This window comes from Motacilla alba, chromosome 1A, assembly GCF_015832195.1.
Source record: "Motacilla alba alba isolate MOTALB_02 chromosome 1A, Motacilla_alba_V1.0_pri, whole genome shotgun sequence".
In the NCBI taxonomy this organism is placed as follows: domain Eukaryota; kingdom Metazoa; phylum Chordata; class Aves; order Passeriformes; family Motacillidae; genus Motacilla; species Motacilla alba.
This window is the reverse complement of record NC_052031.1, coordinates 11,976,237-11,993,196: the sequence shown is the minus strand read 5'-3', so window position 1 is coordinate 11,993,196 and position 16,960 is coordinate 11,976,237. Positions and strand designations below refer to the sequence as shown.

Here is a 16,960-nt window from a genome sequence, read left to right as displayed (position 1 = left end):
TGTGGGATTGCAGGTTTTTTAGTTGAGCATTTTGGCAATTGAAAACAGTAAATTTACACTTCCAGATGGGAAAAAAAAGATTTATATTCTTTGAAGATCAAAATTGTTTACAAGATCAAAATTGTTTACACAAATCAGCATTTATTGACAGTTTTAAAACAGAAATTTCAGATAAATGTAAGTATTATGCTTTCTGTTTGGAACAAAAAGAGTGGCAGAGTAATTTTACTGAACACGTGAGGAGCTCCCACATATACACATACATCCTAGGTAGAGAGTTTGCAAATTAGATCTTCAGTGTGTGTGTATATATTAATAAAATAAACAGCATCCAAGTACAAGCTGTTGTTTTCTCAGTCAGGTGTGTCCTTTAGTAGTCCTTCTGCAACTATGAAATAAAGTAATTAGAGAGTATAAAGAGGAAGAAAAACAAACAATTATTATACTCCTGAAAATCTCTAAGAGTTATTGAACCAAATCTGCAACTAAATGCCATAGTCAGCGACAAGAGAGTTCTCATTTTCTGGCTGTCATGTTTCAGAAAGCTGAATATTGTTTGTGTCAGTATGGCTGCAACAGAAAGGAAATTTTCTTACCCTGTAAAATGACCAAGAGCTGGCTTGGCCATGAAAGAATGCAATTGAATGCCATTAAATATAGGAAAAGAATGATAAAGGAGGAAAAGCTTAAATGGCTACTATTCGACTGTCAACTGTGCAATAGATACTCATCAGAAAAAATCCATTTTGCTCCTACCTGTGAAAAAATGGCATTTTAATCCAAAAATCACATTTTCCTAAGCAAATTGTTTTCCAGATCTTGAGAAATGTGAATTTCTGTTCCAGATCTGGGTAAGTATATGTACAAAATGGTAATTCCAGATGAGGCCTAAGATACGTATATCAGCTACAGACAGGTAAGCAAAACCCCAGATCCCTCTGTTGTATACATTCATGCTAGTGAAAATTCCCATGGAATCAATTGCCCTGATGTATTAGCATAGCATTTTTCAGTCACGCCCAACACCAGTTGTTTTAAATTTTTCCACAAAGCTTACATTGTAACACACCACATTAAAATCCTGTTCAGCTCCTGAAATGCTTAAACATTAATGAGCTACATGCCACATTCCCTGGTGTGGCACTCTCAAGGCCCAAGAATAACTTCAGGTGTTTTACCAGCTTGCTTACTGTCGGCACCAGAAGCCCAGAGTTGCTGGTAGAGCTTTAATGTTTAACAAGCAGCAGCAAAGGCGGGCGCCCGCTCTGTGCCAGCTTTGCCTGCAGCAGGCGTCGCGGCTGGCGTGGAGCGGTGCTGGCGGCGAGGGCTTGGCGTCATTACCTTGGTTATTGGCCATTTTCCTCGCGCTGGGGGAGCTGCGAGGGGGCGTCGCACCAGGCGCAGGGGCACCTTTCTGGCTGGAGGACTCTGGAGTCAGTAACAGAAGAAAGTCAGTCCTGCAGGAGCACGGCTGGCAGGGAGCTGCGGTGCCGCAGTGGGAGGGGGACTGCGAAGACGAAGGTGAGTGGGAGGGCGGCTTTTTTGGCACAGGAGCGAAGGGGAACGGCGCAGGCAGTGACAGTGGATCTAGGGCATGGGCAGGCAGAAGACAGTACAGGCTGGGAATGTGGTTTTGCTCATTTCTGGTACCTCAGACAAGCGTACTCACCAAAAATGTTTTAAAAGTTATTAAATAAACTTCTTTCCTCAAGTAAGCAATGGTTCTAATGAAAGGTCATCAAATTCTCCCATTAAAGCTTTAATAGATGCTGCCACACACATTTTTCAAAGTTCCGATGTTTTTCGGCAATTGAGACTGAGTTAGTCTAAACATCTAATTTACTACAAATACTTCATAGTTGTTCAGGTTCATTTTCTGAATATGTCTGCTTGACAGAAGAATCCACCCCTTGTGCCCTACAGAAGATTTTCAGCCAGCTTTTATTGCAGTTCAGTGGGAAATTCCAGATGGCATCAGTGAGACCAGAAATGGGCTTTTAACACATATAAGAGTGAAATGAATTCCTGCCCTAAAACAGTTAACAGTCTTTGAGCCTTTCTCTTATTGACACAGTCAGCTCAAATGGCTTTAACTTAGGTGAATGTTTAGTCCCAAAAGTGAACAAAAGGAGACAGCACAGACCAAGACAGCATGGAACAAACCCAGAGCACTTATGATCACCACACCAGGGTTGCCAGTATGTTTTCACTTCTGAAGGAAACAACACTCAGTTGCAGTATTTTTGTCAGAGGAACAAGGGACACATATTTACAATTATTCTTTCCTCAAAATGACACAAACATTCACTTTGATTTCCTCTATTATTTACAAACAGCACCGGTTTGTGCTGCCAACATTGGGATCTGTTTTTCCTTTCACCTTTCCCAGCCTTCACTCACCCGTGGGTAGCACCTTTCTCCTCACAGTAAGATTCACCTGCCCGTTTCGGGCGGCGTTATGCATAAGGTCAATCACGTATCGGTGGGTTTTGCCGGCCACTGGAATCCCATCCACATACACCAGCTCATCACCAGGATGGAGACGACCATCTCGGTCTGCTGAGCCCATGGCAATCACTGCTCCGATGAGAATCTAGGCAGCAAAGAAACAAAATCCTGTCATATGTTACACTGAACCTCCAATTTAGTGACATGATTTTCTCTTTCTTGTGAAATTAAGCTAGTGATTTAGCACAGGTGAAGAGGTCTGTGTGTGTCTAAAAGCTGTTCTTGTCCTCTCGTGGGTATGACTGAAGATGCTTCCTTGTCTTTGGTAAGAAGGTAAGGTGTTTTCTACCTGCACAGGAGAGATACACAAGAGAATCCTAATCTGAGTTCTGCTTGAAATGTTCAAATCAAAATACTGTGCCTCTAAGGAGTGTTGAGTTTCTATAGACTACTTTATAACAAAGACTTAAAAAGATTAATTCTATGTAAGGGTCTTTTTATTTAAAATTATCAAGTCTGTATTTCTTATCAAAGGCTCTTCACTGCTGTGTGATTTAAGCACCTGGAGTCATATACCTGAGGTCAGCAGTGGAAGTGACCCCACTACGCAGAGCTGGCTTTGGGACTCTTTAGGGGAAAAGAAGTACTATATTAAATGTTATTACTCTTAATGAATGATTGCTCAGGCAGTGCTTGGTTAAAATGGAAAAAAAGAGGAAAAAATAGCTTGTTCTGGGCAGATGTTGTTTTCCCAAATCGACATTTAAATGTAGTTTGTATGGGACACATAAACTAGTAAAAAATCTGTCCAAAACCTTGTGATGACTTTCTCCACCTTCTATGCAGATAATTTCACATAATTTCTTAGAAGACGACATATATATTTTCCCCGTGGAATAACTGGTAGAACAGTTGAGATTGATTCAAACAAAACCTGCTTTCTTTGAAAGAATATTAAAGCATTCACAGAGCATGTTTCAAATTTTCTGTTCTCTTTTTCAGTCTGAGAGTGAGCACAAAATGATGGATATGACATGCCATGTGACAATCTGCTTTTAATAATAAAAGATAAAAGCTATGAAGCATTGCTTTTCATGATGAATTGCAAAGGCTAGATGTGGTAATCACACAGGTGGGCCTGTGGTTTTTTGTGGTCTTAGCTGCAGAGTGGCAAATATCTCAGCATAGTGTTTAAATGAAATCCCCTGTGGAGCCTGGAGAATTTTCCCCAGTTTTTCACCTCCCTTTGGCTTACTTTTGCTTTCAAAACTTCGCAAAGAGAGAACATGATGCAGCTTTTTCCTGCTTTCTGGTATTCCTGGGATCCTGTTAAGCAGTGCCAGGCTGAGTGGCTAGAGAGGCTGTTTCAGGTTCTCCATCCTGTTCTTCAAATGGTGAAAAAATATTGGAAACCTCAAACCTTCGGAAAATACTTTGTGCAAAATTCAACCAATAAATATGAATTTATGCTCCTTTACCAGACAGAAGAAAAGCTCTCCAAGGCTACTTTTAGCTAGATATCCACAAAGTATTCTCAAAACATTTGAGAATTAGGCAACTCACATGAGTAAGAATTTCTTCCTAGTTATTTTGAGAAGAGATGGGTAATAACCCTCTGCAGCTTGGGAGATTGTAGGGATTGGCTTCCTCCTTTGGTTTTGTTGAACATTTGCAGTTTTTTTTTATAATTTTATGACATAATATTAAACAATTTGAGCATCTTTAACCTTTGTAAAAACAAAATGCACATCATAGCATGGTAGGTCATCAGTATGCACAGCAAACTAGAAAAACTCCTTCTAGATCTGGCTAAGTAATTATTGTTGATATTTCACATGTCCACCATGTAATGTGATTGTGTTACTCACCTCAGTGTTGGATTCCTACCATAAGCAACAGAGTCATACTTCAAACACTTCAGCTAGGTGTGTTTGTCAAGATGGTGGCTACCATATCTATTATTTCGGATATTTAATAGCAAGAATAACTTCACTTTCCTAACTTTTTCATTTTCTGTGTCTGAATTTGTCTCTTATGCATTATCTGCTCTTGTTTCATGGCTGAGAAGTTGCCATAATAGTTATCAATTCTACATGTAAAGCACAAATTGGAAAAATATGTATCAGGATTATATTACCTCTGAAATGCAGTTTCATACTGGTATGAAATGGCTTTGAATGCGTGAGGAGGATGATGGCATGTAAGCAATAAAGAGTGTGTTGTAGAGAAAAAAGAAAAGTTTCTCCTATTGTTTGAGATTAAACAGGACAAATTCTGGAATTAGGATGATTGTGGCAGAGCCTAATCTGAAATTAAAGCCTGTGTCTATTAATTTATACAGGTTAATCTGCTTTTATACTGACTTTTTTGTGATTCTTGGTAATTATCTGAATTTGTATTTTAGTTTCTCTAAATATAACACAGTAGCTTCACAGGCACATAGCAAAATTTAAGTATATACACATAAAGAGTGATTCACCTAATTTTAAGTATCAGTGATGTCCAGATTCAAGCTAATCACCTGAACTCTATCTAATCATTGTTAAAATAGGACTTCCCAAGGCATGGCCTTGTCCTAACATTTTGCTCTATGGACATCTATATCTTAGAAATGTAGAAAGATACTTCGAATATATCTTGGCACTGACAATAAAAAGAATACAAACAAATATGATGAGGACATTTAAAAAAAAATCCCAGTCCATCTGTGTTGAAAAGGTAAAACTCTTATAGAAATGATGTATGTGTTCCTGCGATTCAGAGTTTGAGCTGCACAAATGTATGCAAAATACATCTCCCCTTTGGGACAGCAATTTGCAACTTCAGTAAAGTTCCAATTTATGCGTTTTTGCAACCTTTCAGTAATATTATAATTCACCATAACAGAGATTATCTCTAAATCCTCAAGTTACTGGGAGATGGGATAAATAGCTGTTGTAGTGCAATATTATAAGATTTGAGAGGTTATTTGAACTGGCACAACTCAGTCTTGATATTTGAAATTTCTCAACAAATTTAAGTATTTCCTTTCAAAAGCATTTTTACACTTACAAATATGAAAAGTGGAGTAGTACAGCAGCATTTTCTCCTTCTAAGGTGCCAGGTAGCTGATATAACTAGAAGAAAACTAAGCTACAGTCCCTCTATAGTGTCAGTATTACCCTTCTAAAATAACGTTATTTGGATTCTGCTTCTTTGAAAAAGTTATTGCCTTATGCTGAAGAATCCATATTCCTTTTTAGATACAGAACCACAAAGACAAAAGCTTCCTTTTGTTCTGTGTTACCTGACTGCACAGCAGGAGAGCTGAAATAAAAATTTCAAAGCGTCTCAGTTCTTGTTTCATAGGAAAGGCAGGGGTTTGGAGAACAAGCAAAACTGCTTCTGCTTTTCTGGAGGTGAAAGGAATGAGAGGCTGCAGGTGGGCTATCCATGGGGGGCAGGGAAGCAGTGGAGGAGAGAGAACAGAGTTAAGAAGTCTTGTACTTTGAATACAAAATAGAGGGACACTAAAAAGAGTACATCTGTTGTGCTTATTGGTGTTAAATTTGAGCAGTGAAAACAAGATGGACAACCACAAGGGTGTGAGAATTGAAAACCTCAGCACTGCAACATTTAATTCTAAGAAGGTGTCTTTTTTGCCTTGTACAATCCTCAGCTTCAAGTTAGGCTCTTCTTAACTCCTGGGGACTTTGAGAAATGTTTGCAAAGACCTGTAAAGCCCATTGGATTGATAAGTCTTGGGAAAAAATGCTTTTGTATGTGCAAACCATGGAGTAGAGATAGCAACCTTGAGGCTAAGGGCAGGCTGAGAGCAATTGTTCAACAGGACAGTGAAATGTGTTAGAGGGTGGTTCACAGAGGGCAGCATTTTTGGTCCTGCTCTCCAAAAATAGCAAGGTGCTTATCTCTGCCCTTGATATCCAGCTATGGCTCTTTGACTTCAGACAGTAAAGTCAGGTCAGTCCTTTGCTGAAGAGACACTAGAAAGAGCTGATCCTCTGTAATACTTCCGTGCATAATGCATGTAGCTGCAGGGCAAAAGGCTTGCTTCAAAATTTCTTTTCTACTGGACTGCTGAGCAGACTGAGAGACTCAAGTCTCACAACTCTGGCATGTATTATGGATATGAAGTATCAGAATATCAGATATTCTACATGAGTTTTCTCTTTGTTCTTTAGGTTGAAATCATTCCGTTTTCTATAAATAATCATCTTTTAGATAAGACATTTAAGCTGTACTTTTCCCCATGAGATTGTCATAAACCTCCAACAAGCAGAGCCAGTCAGATGCCTAGTCCGTGACTGCTTAATTATCCATTTTTAATGAGAAAAGCACTAAAGGAGACACCAAGAGAGCCTCCTACAAAATACTGAGCAGCCCTGTAGCCAGGGACACTTTCCTGGGAGATAGGAAATGCCATTAGACACCACTGTCCAAAGCAGGTAGAAGGAGATTTCCAAATCTTCCTAGAATATAGAATGGTTTGGGTGGGAAAGGACATTAAAACCCCTCTACTCCAATCTCCCTGCCATGCCATGGGCAGTGAAACCTTCCACTACACCATGTTGCTCCAAGCTCCACCCAGCCTGGTTTTAAAGGTAGTGCCTTACTAGTGCCATTTCCTAACAATCTAAAAAGATAAAATGGAACATTTCCACTAACACCTCAGAGATTTCCTTTTTGGCTTCACCCAGTATGTGTGCTTTGAGAACTTATACTGGCTGGCCTGTTCAGAAGGGACAGGAAAAATGCTGAGCTGGAGAATGTGCAGCTGATAGCTCAGTGGCCTCATTTTATGTGCACTGGGACATGCTCCACAGAAGGATGTTACATATCAGAGGGACTTCAGGCACACTGCAAGTGTAGAGGATGAAGCAGTATTGTCTTGGAGTCCTTCTAAATAGCTGTACATTATGTTTGAAAAACCATTGAAAACACTTATTCTAAACTGAATTTCAAACAGCACCTGAAGCATCTTTTTTAGAATACACTGCATTATTCTCTTTTTATGGGAGACATCAGTGAACTGTTAAGATTTATCAGTACTTTGACAGATGTTGACAATTTTAATATATAAGAGCTTCTTTGTTTTTCAAAGCCATGTGCTGGTTAACCTTAAGGCTTGAATGAAAAATATACTATTCTGTATTAATTTGAATATGGAATATATAAATTATTGACTAGGGAATATACTAATCTAATAATTAATTATACTTTATCCCAGAAATGTGGTAACACAGGATTTAAACTGATAATGCTTAAAATTGTGATAGTAAAACTATCATTATTGACTTGAGATTAGTCCTAGCTGTCAGATTATAGTTACACCATTGAGTTTTTTTCTGAAAGAGTAATAATTCTACCTGCTCTGAAAATTATAGTATTTAGATAGATCATTAATTTATAAAAATATTTATACATTTTGTATACAAGTTGTCTACTCTGAACATGGTTATGGATAGTCTTACATAATTGGATTTTTGGAATCTTCTGCTTAAACTTGATTTTGAAAAGTCCAGATTAAGAGATGCCAGGTCACACTCTGCAGTAATGGGATGAGTGATGCTCTGTTTCCACCTTAATGCCTTCTTATTCTAACTTAATTATCTGTGACACCTTTTAGATGTGAACAGCCTGAGAGTTCTGTTTTTTGGTTTTTTTTTTAATGGATGAATAAAAGTAATTTTACTTGTAGCCTTAACATGGTGTGCATTTGGGTTCAGTTATGTAGCAATGTTTTTCTGACTTTTACACAGATTGTAGAATGTGGAAGGAAAGGGAAAATCAGGAAGAAATAACTCACAGGCTGCCCAGGCTCATCTCCTCCCAGGATCCTGAAGCCAAAGCCAGACTCCATTCTCCGAAGGTGCACATCCAGCTCTTTGTAATCGGGACCTGGTTTAAAGAGAAATCCCATTGAGCAAAGCATTTTGGTCTTATCTGGAGAATTTGCACCAACCCCTCCCACCTTGTGTTTATTGCACATGACTAATGGCATCCTGGCTGGAGCTGGTGGAAACAAATGGGCCACAGACAAGGAGGAGAATTGAAAATGTAGGTGTCTCTTGGAAGGTGGTTATGTTCAGTAGAATACACTAAATCAAACTAGAATACATTCAAAGAAGATCAGTATGGAAAAGTCTGTCCAAAATAGAGGTTAAAAATGTGTCTTCTTCCTAAAACTGACTGTACAATGGACTGCTGCACATCCACCTCTGGTCTTTAATTTGTCTTTTCCTTGCAATTCATTAAATCCTACAAAGAATAAACTGAAATGGGAGACAGAAATACATCAGTCCAACTCACAAAACATGAAAATCATTACAGGCCATTTAAGTTCCAAACACATTCCACTTCCAGGTAGTACCCTCACTAAGGAGTTTTGATGAAAATTATCATTATAAATCTCTCAGTCTCAGAGTTTAAATTTAAAGCTAACATTATTAACTTGAACTCCTTAATGCTACTCAATTAAAGTCTCAACAGGTTTGTGAATCAATAAGGTTGCATTTCCATATGCCTGCCTAACCTGTCTTTAGACATATATTATATCCTGTAATATATCATTTGAATGATACAGAGTCTTTTAGAAGTCTTATAAAAGTGTCTTTAGCTTCACTTGAAAGAACACAGTGTTCTGGGATAACAACAACAACAACAACAACAATAATAATAATAATAATAACAATAATAACAATAATTGTTTCAAATATTATTAGGTGAAACTGTAAGCATTTAGAGGACTAAGAAGTTGCCTGTTGTCTGTTGTGACTATTGCTGTCTGCATGCTTAGAAATGCTTTAGGTTCATCATTTAAAGCAGTGATTGACAGGAATGGTCTTTCCTATGGATTGCACTCTGGTCTATACATTGTGACACAAAAGCTTTTGGTTAGTGTCAGCTTGTTGCTGACCCCAACAGGAAAAAGGAATGACAAAGTTTATTTCAGGCAACTGCTCATAAGTGTCTCCAGCTGTGCCTTGTTCCCTCAGGATGGGAGGGACTACAGATGGCTGAAATACTTCAGCAGCTCTCACTTATAGATCTCCCCTCAGAACCATCAGTGGGCACCTCATAAACTGTGGAATTTGGCAGTGCCACGTGTAGTCCGGGATTAAGGCCTGATTATTGCAAAGACAGATACAGAAAGACATGCACTGGCTCTACACTATGACTGTGCAATAAAAAAATCCTCTGTAAACAGCAGCATGGTGCATTATTTCAACAATCTGTATTGGTGAAAAGTGAGGCTGAATCACAAATATTTTAATTGGTAAAATAAAAGTATTACCTTTCCCTACCAACTTCTCATATATTGAGAAGACAAACCCAAAGAGAACCAAGCAGCTTATTATACTGACTTTTTCCATTTATTTGATATGTCTCAACACTAAGGAGCAAATGAATTCTGGGTGTGTACAGCATGTTAGCTTAATGCAAATAATTTAAAAGTTGTGAGAGGCAAAGGAATTTCAGAAGAAAGCAGTACTTTACCTGGTTTGCTGTGCCTACAAGAATGGGGCTTAGCACTAGGGAGATGGTTTTGTAGATAGACACAGTGTGATCAGCATTTGAAACCCAGGTTTAACACTCAAAGGCGCTTTTGCTCCAGCAGTCTGTCACAACCCAGCACTGCCTTTATTGTGTACAAGTGAATGAATATGCACAGTTGGAATACAATATGAAAATATAAGAATGTCAGGTGTGAAGAATACTTGCTCTGGCAAACTGAGATGAAAATGTCCCTCAGATACATTGACAAAGCTGAGCCAAACCAGTGTTGGCAACAGACTCTAAAATAAGGGGCATTATTTACTTTTTAAAAGATGCTGTTTTTCTACCTCATTTAGAGTGGAATAGCCAGCTTGACCATGAAAATTTTAGGCTAAAAAATGCTGTATAGGGGCATGCTTTTCTATGAGCTCTAACACAGTTTGGAAGCCTTTGGATCAATTGACTGGGCAACAACAATCCTTCCCAAAGACTTGGAATTCTGTGGAGTCCATTGTCTGCCAACAGGTCACTGAAAACTGCTTTTAAAAAATAATGCTCTTTTCAGTCCCACTAAGGAAGCAAAACACTGGAAAGGACACCTGGGTCATCAAGTCTAGCTTCCTGTTATTGCAAACCTCTGCAAGCAAACAGCACACAGATCTTTCCAGTAAAGACATAGGCAAAGAACACACTGGCAACTGAGCTTGTTTATGGCCTTTGTCACTAGGTCACCCACCTTGCAGTAATATCATAAAATCACAGTATCTCCTGTGACTGACTGGTATACAAACCTGTGTGCTGTTTCAGCTTTCATGTGTGGTATGATATGACTGCATTGATCACCTTTCCACTGCCCTGGAGACAGCTACACCCTAGATTCCTGAACTTACATCTCTGAAAGTGGACCTGACTTCTACCCTTGGTTTATGTGCTTAAGTGATTCATGAAATAAGACAGAAGACTTGTTGAAAGGCTCTCCAATAAAATTAATCTTTCAGTCCAGATTCTTCTAGTAGGATTGCTTAGCTGCTTTCTAGCCATTCATCTTTACATTTCATGCTAAGCACTGTCTTTTCCAGGCTAAGATGGAAGCGTTACAATTATAACTGGCATTTTGTAAAATGGAAAGCATAGATTAATTAAGCACATATCACTTGTTTGATGCAAAAGAATCAGTTACCAGGTTAGTCTGACCAACCAACTTTGGCTAAACTCCCTTTGCTTAGCTCTCAGTTTATCTCCACATTGGCAGTTAGTTTTTGATCAAAAACAAGTTCTAAAGCCTTGCTGCTGCTGAGATCTTTTTTCTTGTGTTTGAAAGACAGGTAAATTGTTCACTACTTTGTACTTTTTCACAGGAGCTCGTTTGATAGAGTTACTAAAAGCCCCTATGATTATGTGGCAGCAGTTTCAATATTCCTGAATATACATTGATTAAGTATTCTTACCCATTTAAATGATTACATTCTATCTGATATTCCTCTAGTGCTTGCTTCTCCAGGATTCTGGTACAATTTTGTTCCTCACAAAGGATTTTTAGATAGACTAAATTTTGTGTTTTCTTACTGTAGCAGATTTTCAGTTGATCATACAGAGAAAATTACCTGTACTTACAGAAAATGACACTCCTGTGCCTTGCAATATACTACAAACTGTTGGTTAATATAACTTCCTTATGGAAAGTGTGTCTTTTTGTTTTCTCTTGCTAACCTAGATTAGCACCTTGTGGTTCATGCCAAGTAAGAAGTAATGAATAGGCTTGCAGACAAGCCAATACTGAATTAACACTGTCGTTTCCAGTTTGCTTATCCTTCCAGTCAGCTTAATGTACCTCAATGACCTGTCCCCTACCAGTTTTACTGAAAGAAGAGTTTCACCCTAAAGTCAATATTTTTGCTCATGTAATACAGGTACCCTCTGCCAGAATGACAATGCTCCCTCTCCTTCCTTGCCTCTCTACACATTTATATTAGAAAAAGAACTTCAACTTTGCCTGCTAGTAACCTAAATATATATATATTTTTATTGTTATACCACTTAGTTTCTTCCTTTTCTGTGAAGGAAAACTTAACAGTTCATTTGGCCTGGAAGAAAAAAAAATTGCACCAATTCACTTTGCTAGGCTATAAAAGCAGCTGGCTCCCCCATGAATTTGAGAATGGTATTGGACAAGCTGTGATCTGATCATCACTGCACAGTGAGGACAGTAAAGAGCGTTGGGAAATTCTTTCTGGTTCCTGAATGATGGGGGATTTGCTTTAGATGTAATGGTATCAGAATAGATTGTTCCTGAACAATAGTGAGATCTCACAGCTGAAGATGTGATTATCAACCCCCAGCTATCTTTCTGCACTGTATTCATCTGAATCTCTGGATGGACAACACACTGAGATGCATGCATGCAGTTGTTTCTTAAATGTTGAGAAAATATACACCTGAAAATACTTAATTCTCTGTGTGAGACAAGTTGAGCAAGTGCTATGTGATTTTACAGTGATGAACCTGGTATTCGGGATGATCCTGTAAATGTTGATACAAAATTTTTATTAAATCTCCTATATTGCAATGAAAGGAAAGATGAAGTACTTTGCTGTAATAATTTTACAGTATTTCTGGGTGTATTCAGCTACCTACTGAAAAGAAAAACTATGGATTCCTTTGCTGAAGATGGTGAAGATTTTTGTTTCATACAAATAATTATAAATTGTGAATTGGGATTGACACAAAACTACAATAACTTCATTTGAGTTTCAGGTGCTCTTGAAAGATGTGAAAAGCTTGAAAACAGTCATGGATCTGCTGCTCTGCAATGTAAGTAGCTTTTTAAAAAAGCATACATATTCCCTCTTGATATTTATAGAGAGGAAGGCTGGCAAATAAAAAATTCAGTATGAAAATCATCAAAGAAAAGAAAAAAGAGCTGGTGTGCTAACAGTAATTCAATGTGTAAACCCTACTGTGTTATGCAAAACCAGTCCAATGTTATATTTAATTTAGGATCTCTGTCCAGCTTGTGTAGGACTAGAAAAACTTTGATGGGATTGTCAAAACAGCCTTTTTTTTTTTTTTTTGTATGGAATGCCTGTTTTAACTGTTCACTTAGCATGATAACACTGGGAAATCAAATACTGCTGTTTTTTAAAAAAGTCCATTGCCACTTTACAAGATTAGTGTTGACTCAAACACCCCAAAAATTTCTTGATTGTGAAAACTTTTTCTTCTATATTTTTACAGCACAAGGTATAAGTATAAAAGCAAGGAATTAGTGATAGAATTAAAACAGAATAAATCCAGATATAAAAAAATGATTTGGCTTAGATTTGGGCATGAGCTATCGAGATATACTTTTATGCTGAAGAGTGAACACTAATATGAAAGTACACATAAAACACAGTAAAACATAAACAAAAACTGGGTGAGGAAAAAGAGATACCTTTCCTTGCTCAAAATGCAAATCTATTATAAAAAGATTTGGCATAAGCATTCTACAACCCCACAAAGATCATACACAATAAAACGGTGACTGGGCAGTCAAGACTGTCCATCCTCTTGAGAAATGATTAAAAAAAGAAGAATAGCTAAAACATAAAATGAAGGACAAGTAGTTTACAGAAAACAAAGGCTGAAGAATACTTGCCAGAGGAATCCGCTCGAAAACCAGTCCTGGGCAGCACTTGTTCTGAATAGGAAAATGGGGAATTAAAGGTGAAATACATTTCTCAAGTTATTTAAAGATGCAGCATCAATTTCTTTGCTGTGTTTTGAATTACTAAAATGCATTTTCTATTTTTTCTTGAAATTTTATTTTCTCCTCCCCTCCTTCCTTATTTTCCATGTGGTACATGTAGATATTCCTGCTAGATTAAGACCTCCCTGGCCACCTCTGTGCAAAGTGAAAAAGATGTGAAGTGGTAATGTTTCTTTAACACAATGTAGGTTCTGATGAAAAGAAAATTTTTAGTTTGGTTAAAACTGTTAAAAAATAGTGACAATGTTTTTGCTTATTCAAGTACAGCAATAAAAGGGGAAGTTTAATGGGTGTTTGGATGACTTGACTTCAGATGGCTTGACCCCTGCTTTTATACAACTTCATTGCAAAATGTCTTTTATCATCAAAACGAGGAAGATTTTTATGCTGCCTATAAGAACAACTGATTGCAGATGAAAGGAAATGCAGGGAAATCCCTTTAATGTACTTTTTATGCAGGTAGTTTCAAAGTATTTGTATTTGATTGTATGAAGTGCAGCAATTAACTGTCTTGTTTTTATATAAAACTATTTTGCTTGCATTAGAGGAATCTGGATGAGTTCATAGCTGAATTTAGTCATGCTTTCTTTGCTGATTTTGAAATGTTCTCAACAAGAATTTCTGTTTTATTATTTTGGTGGCACCCACTGTGAATTGCAAAACATTACAAACCAGAGGTGATTTCTATTGACCTACACACAACAAACGGGCAAATCAGGTATCCCATTTATGTGACTCTAAGCCAGAATGTCATACTATGCATGCTTCATGCTCTAAAGAAGATAAGGTCTTTTACAATAGCATTTGTAGGACAGTGAAGCAAGCTATGAGTATATATCCTCCTCTTAAGTCAGAAAGGTGTGGTGAGAGACATAATACAGCATTTCCTATGTGGGAAGTTGTGTACCACTTTGAAAGAGTTTAGACTAAAGGCTGGTGGCTGCAGCTGAGTGATCCAGAGCTCTCTTGAGATAATACTGAACTGGTTGTTGCAGGGCAAAGATGTTTTCCAAAAGACGGCTCCCAAGAATGGAGAGGTCTTAAAAATTTTTGGTAAAGATGTTTAGATAACAGCCTTGACCTGTCCAAATCCAGGTCCACAGAATGGAGACATCAGTTTGGATTTGCTGTTCCTGTTGCATTTGTGTTTACTGTCTGTGTTGAGTTGTGTCATGTGGGCTATGCTGTTTGACTTTATAGGTAGCTGCATGTCCTTACTTTGATGGTTAAAGGAGACAATTCCTTCATGCACTTCAGATTTTGTACAGTGATTTGGGATCCTTCCAGTGAGACGTGCTATCTAAATTTAAAATATTGCACCAGCACAGCTCCTGAAAACCAAAACCTTTGAAACTGATGCTGCTCCACTGCAAACTTGGAGAAATGATTTTTTTTACACACAGCCTTTCAAGATTTTAAAGGAACTCTTAAAAGAGACAAAATGATTTTAATGTAGAGAAAGCAATTTCATCTTGATAGTCTCAATAAGCTTTTAGGTTTGAAGGTACACAAGCTTTTTCTCTTGGTCACTCAGCTGGAATTGCTCTTCAGATCTGCTCTAAGATTGGTTCATTCTGTTTCCATTTCTGCTTGCAGTCACTCTAGTGTCACCCAGAACTGGCCTCAAGCAGCAAAGTGAAAGAATCACCATCATTCTCAAACTGTGACCAATTAGGGAACAACTTGCTCTGTTAAGACAGACAGCCATATATTTTAAATAAGTTAGCAGTGTCCTTTTTTGGGAACTGTTATTTGTGATCAAGCAAAAGTGCCGGTCAATGGTTTCCTTCAAAACTAATCTCATGACGTCTGACATTGCTTTTGTTCCTTTGCCTTGCAAAACTTCATGTAGATTCTCACAGTGCTAATTACCATCTTGTAGTCAACCATTCAGCACCTAGCTTGTGTTTTCACTGTAGTTTAGGAATTCACACACGCGAGAATTGGAACTGTGCTATGCTGAAGATGCTGAACCAAGCCCTTTTAAAAAGTTTTTAAATGTCTGATCACCAGAAATATAAACCTAGGTGCAGATTTTTAGTTTTTGTAACCATAGCAAAGCAATGTTCATATTAGGAAGAATCTGCTGTCAGCAGTATGGGTCTCTGTGCAGTACACATACTTGTGATAATGTCACTACCACTTTGGAAAACAAAATATATCCTCTAAATAGCTGTGCTCATGTGACAAGCAAACTGTTAGCAAATAGTAGGAAACTTCAAAGAACCTTTAACATAGAGGAAGGGACTGAATTAGCTCTGTCTCCATCCGTCAAATGCAGAGATAAGTAGTTTTTTTCAAAACTCACCTAATTCTGTTCTCAGAGACCCTACAGAAAGGCAACTTCCAACAGAGTAGAAAGGACTGCTGGGCCTGGTCCTGGCTGAGCAGAATGCATGACATTTGTGCACATCCTGGTGCCTTCTATCTGCTAAGGATAAGTTGAGCTGGCAATTTTACCAGAATACTGACAGACTCTAGTGAGCTTTGTTTTATAGAAATCTGTCAATTGGATTTATAGGGAACTAACTTTACAAAAGGCAATTTCAAACTTTCAATTTATTGATTATTAAATTAATTATCAAATTTTCCTAAACTTTCAATAGATTTTAAAAAATATGTTAGATATCCTGGCTCCACCTCATAGGAAATGAGGTGGCAGAGTGAAATTTTGGAGAGGTCAGGACAAAGACACAAGTCTACCCAAGACTGCCACCATGAAGGGCATTCAAAGTGCTGAAAGTTTTAAAATGATGACATAAAATTTCTGTATTCTCCCTGTGATGCCTTTTTGGTTATACATCTGCAGCTCCATTGCCATGGGTAGTTGTAGCCTTTCATGTGAAATAGGAAAGAAGTACTTACAAAGTAGAGCTTGAAAGTATAATAAAGTAATTGTTAAATTCACTGATTTAATTTTTTTAGTTCAGCTAACCGGTCCTAGAAACAAGAAAGTAAAACTAAGGAATCTTCTGAACTGTTGTTTGTCTATAACTATATTAAAATGAATCTCCACCATGGTGATGACTCCCTGTGCTCTGGAGAAAGGGATGCAGCTGAGCACTTTGAGAAGTCTTGCCATACATCAAGATTTGGGGGTTGAAAGTAGATCCCCTCCAACCCAAACCATTCTATGGCAATAATTCTAACCAAACCTTTTTATGATTCTTTGCATATCAGATGAATGCAAAGCCAAGATTAATTTTGCTATTAGAAAATAGAACAGTAAAAATCTTGCATGCCTGCCTTCTTGTTTAGTCTAAAATA

At 37.8% G+C, this 16,960-nt stretch overlaps 1 protein-coding gene across 13 annotated transcripts in view; it reads right to left on the bottom strand.

The window, feature by feature from the left end:
• MAGI2 (membrane associated guanylate kinase, WW and PDZ domain containing 2) overlaps positions 1–16,960 on the bottom strand; it is a 695,213-nt gene that overhangs the window by 62,535 nt on the left and 615,718 nt on the right. For 8 of the 13 annotated variants that reach the window (XM_038153728.1, XM_038153729.1, XM_038153736.1 and 5 more), the window contains 4 exons: positions 13,583–13,624; positions 8,255–8,346; positions 2,401–2,593; positions 1,342–1,428 (listed from right to left, as the gene is read on the bottom strand). In XM_038153728.1, coding sequence (XP_038009656.1) covers positions 1,342–1,428; positions 2,401–2,593; positions 8,255–8,346; positions 13,583–13,624 — 414 coding nt within the window. The remainder of the gene's footprint in view (positions 1–1,341; positions 1,429–2,400; positions 2,594–8,254; positions 8,347–13,582; positions 13,625–16,960) is intronic. The other 5 variants (XM_038153732.1, XM_038153739.1, XM_038153731.1 and 2 more) reach the window with 3 other exon arrangements.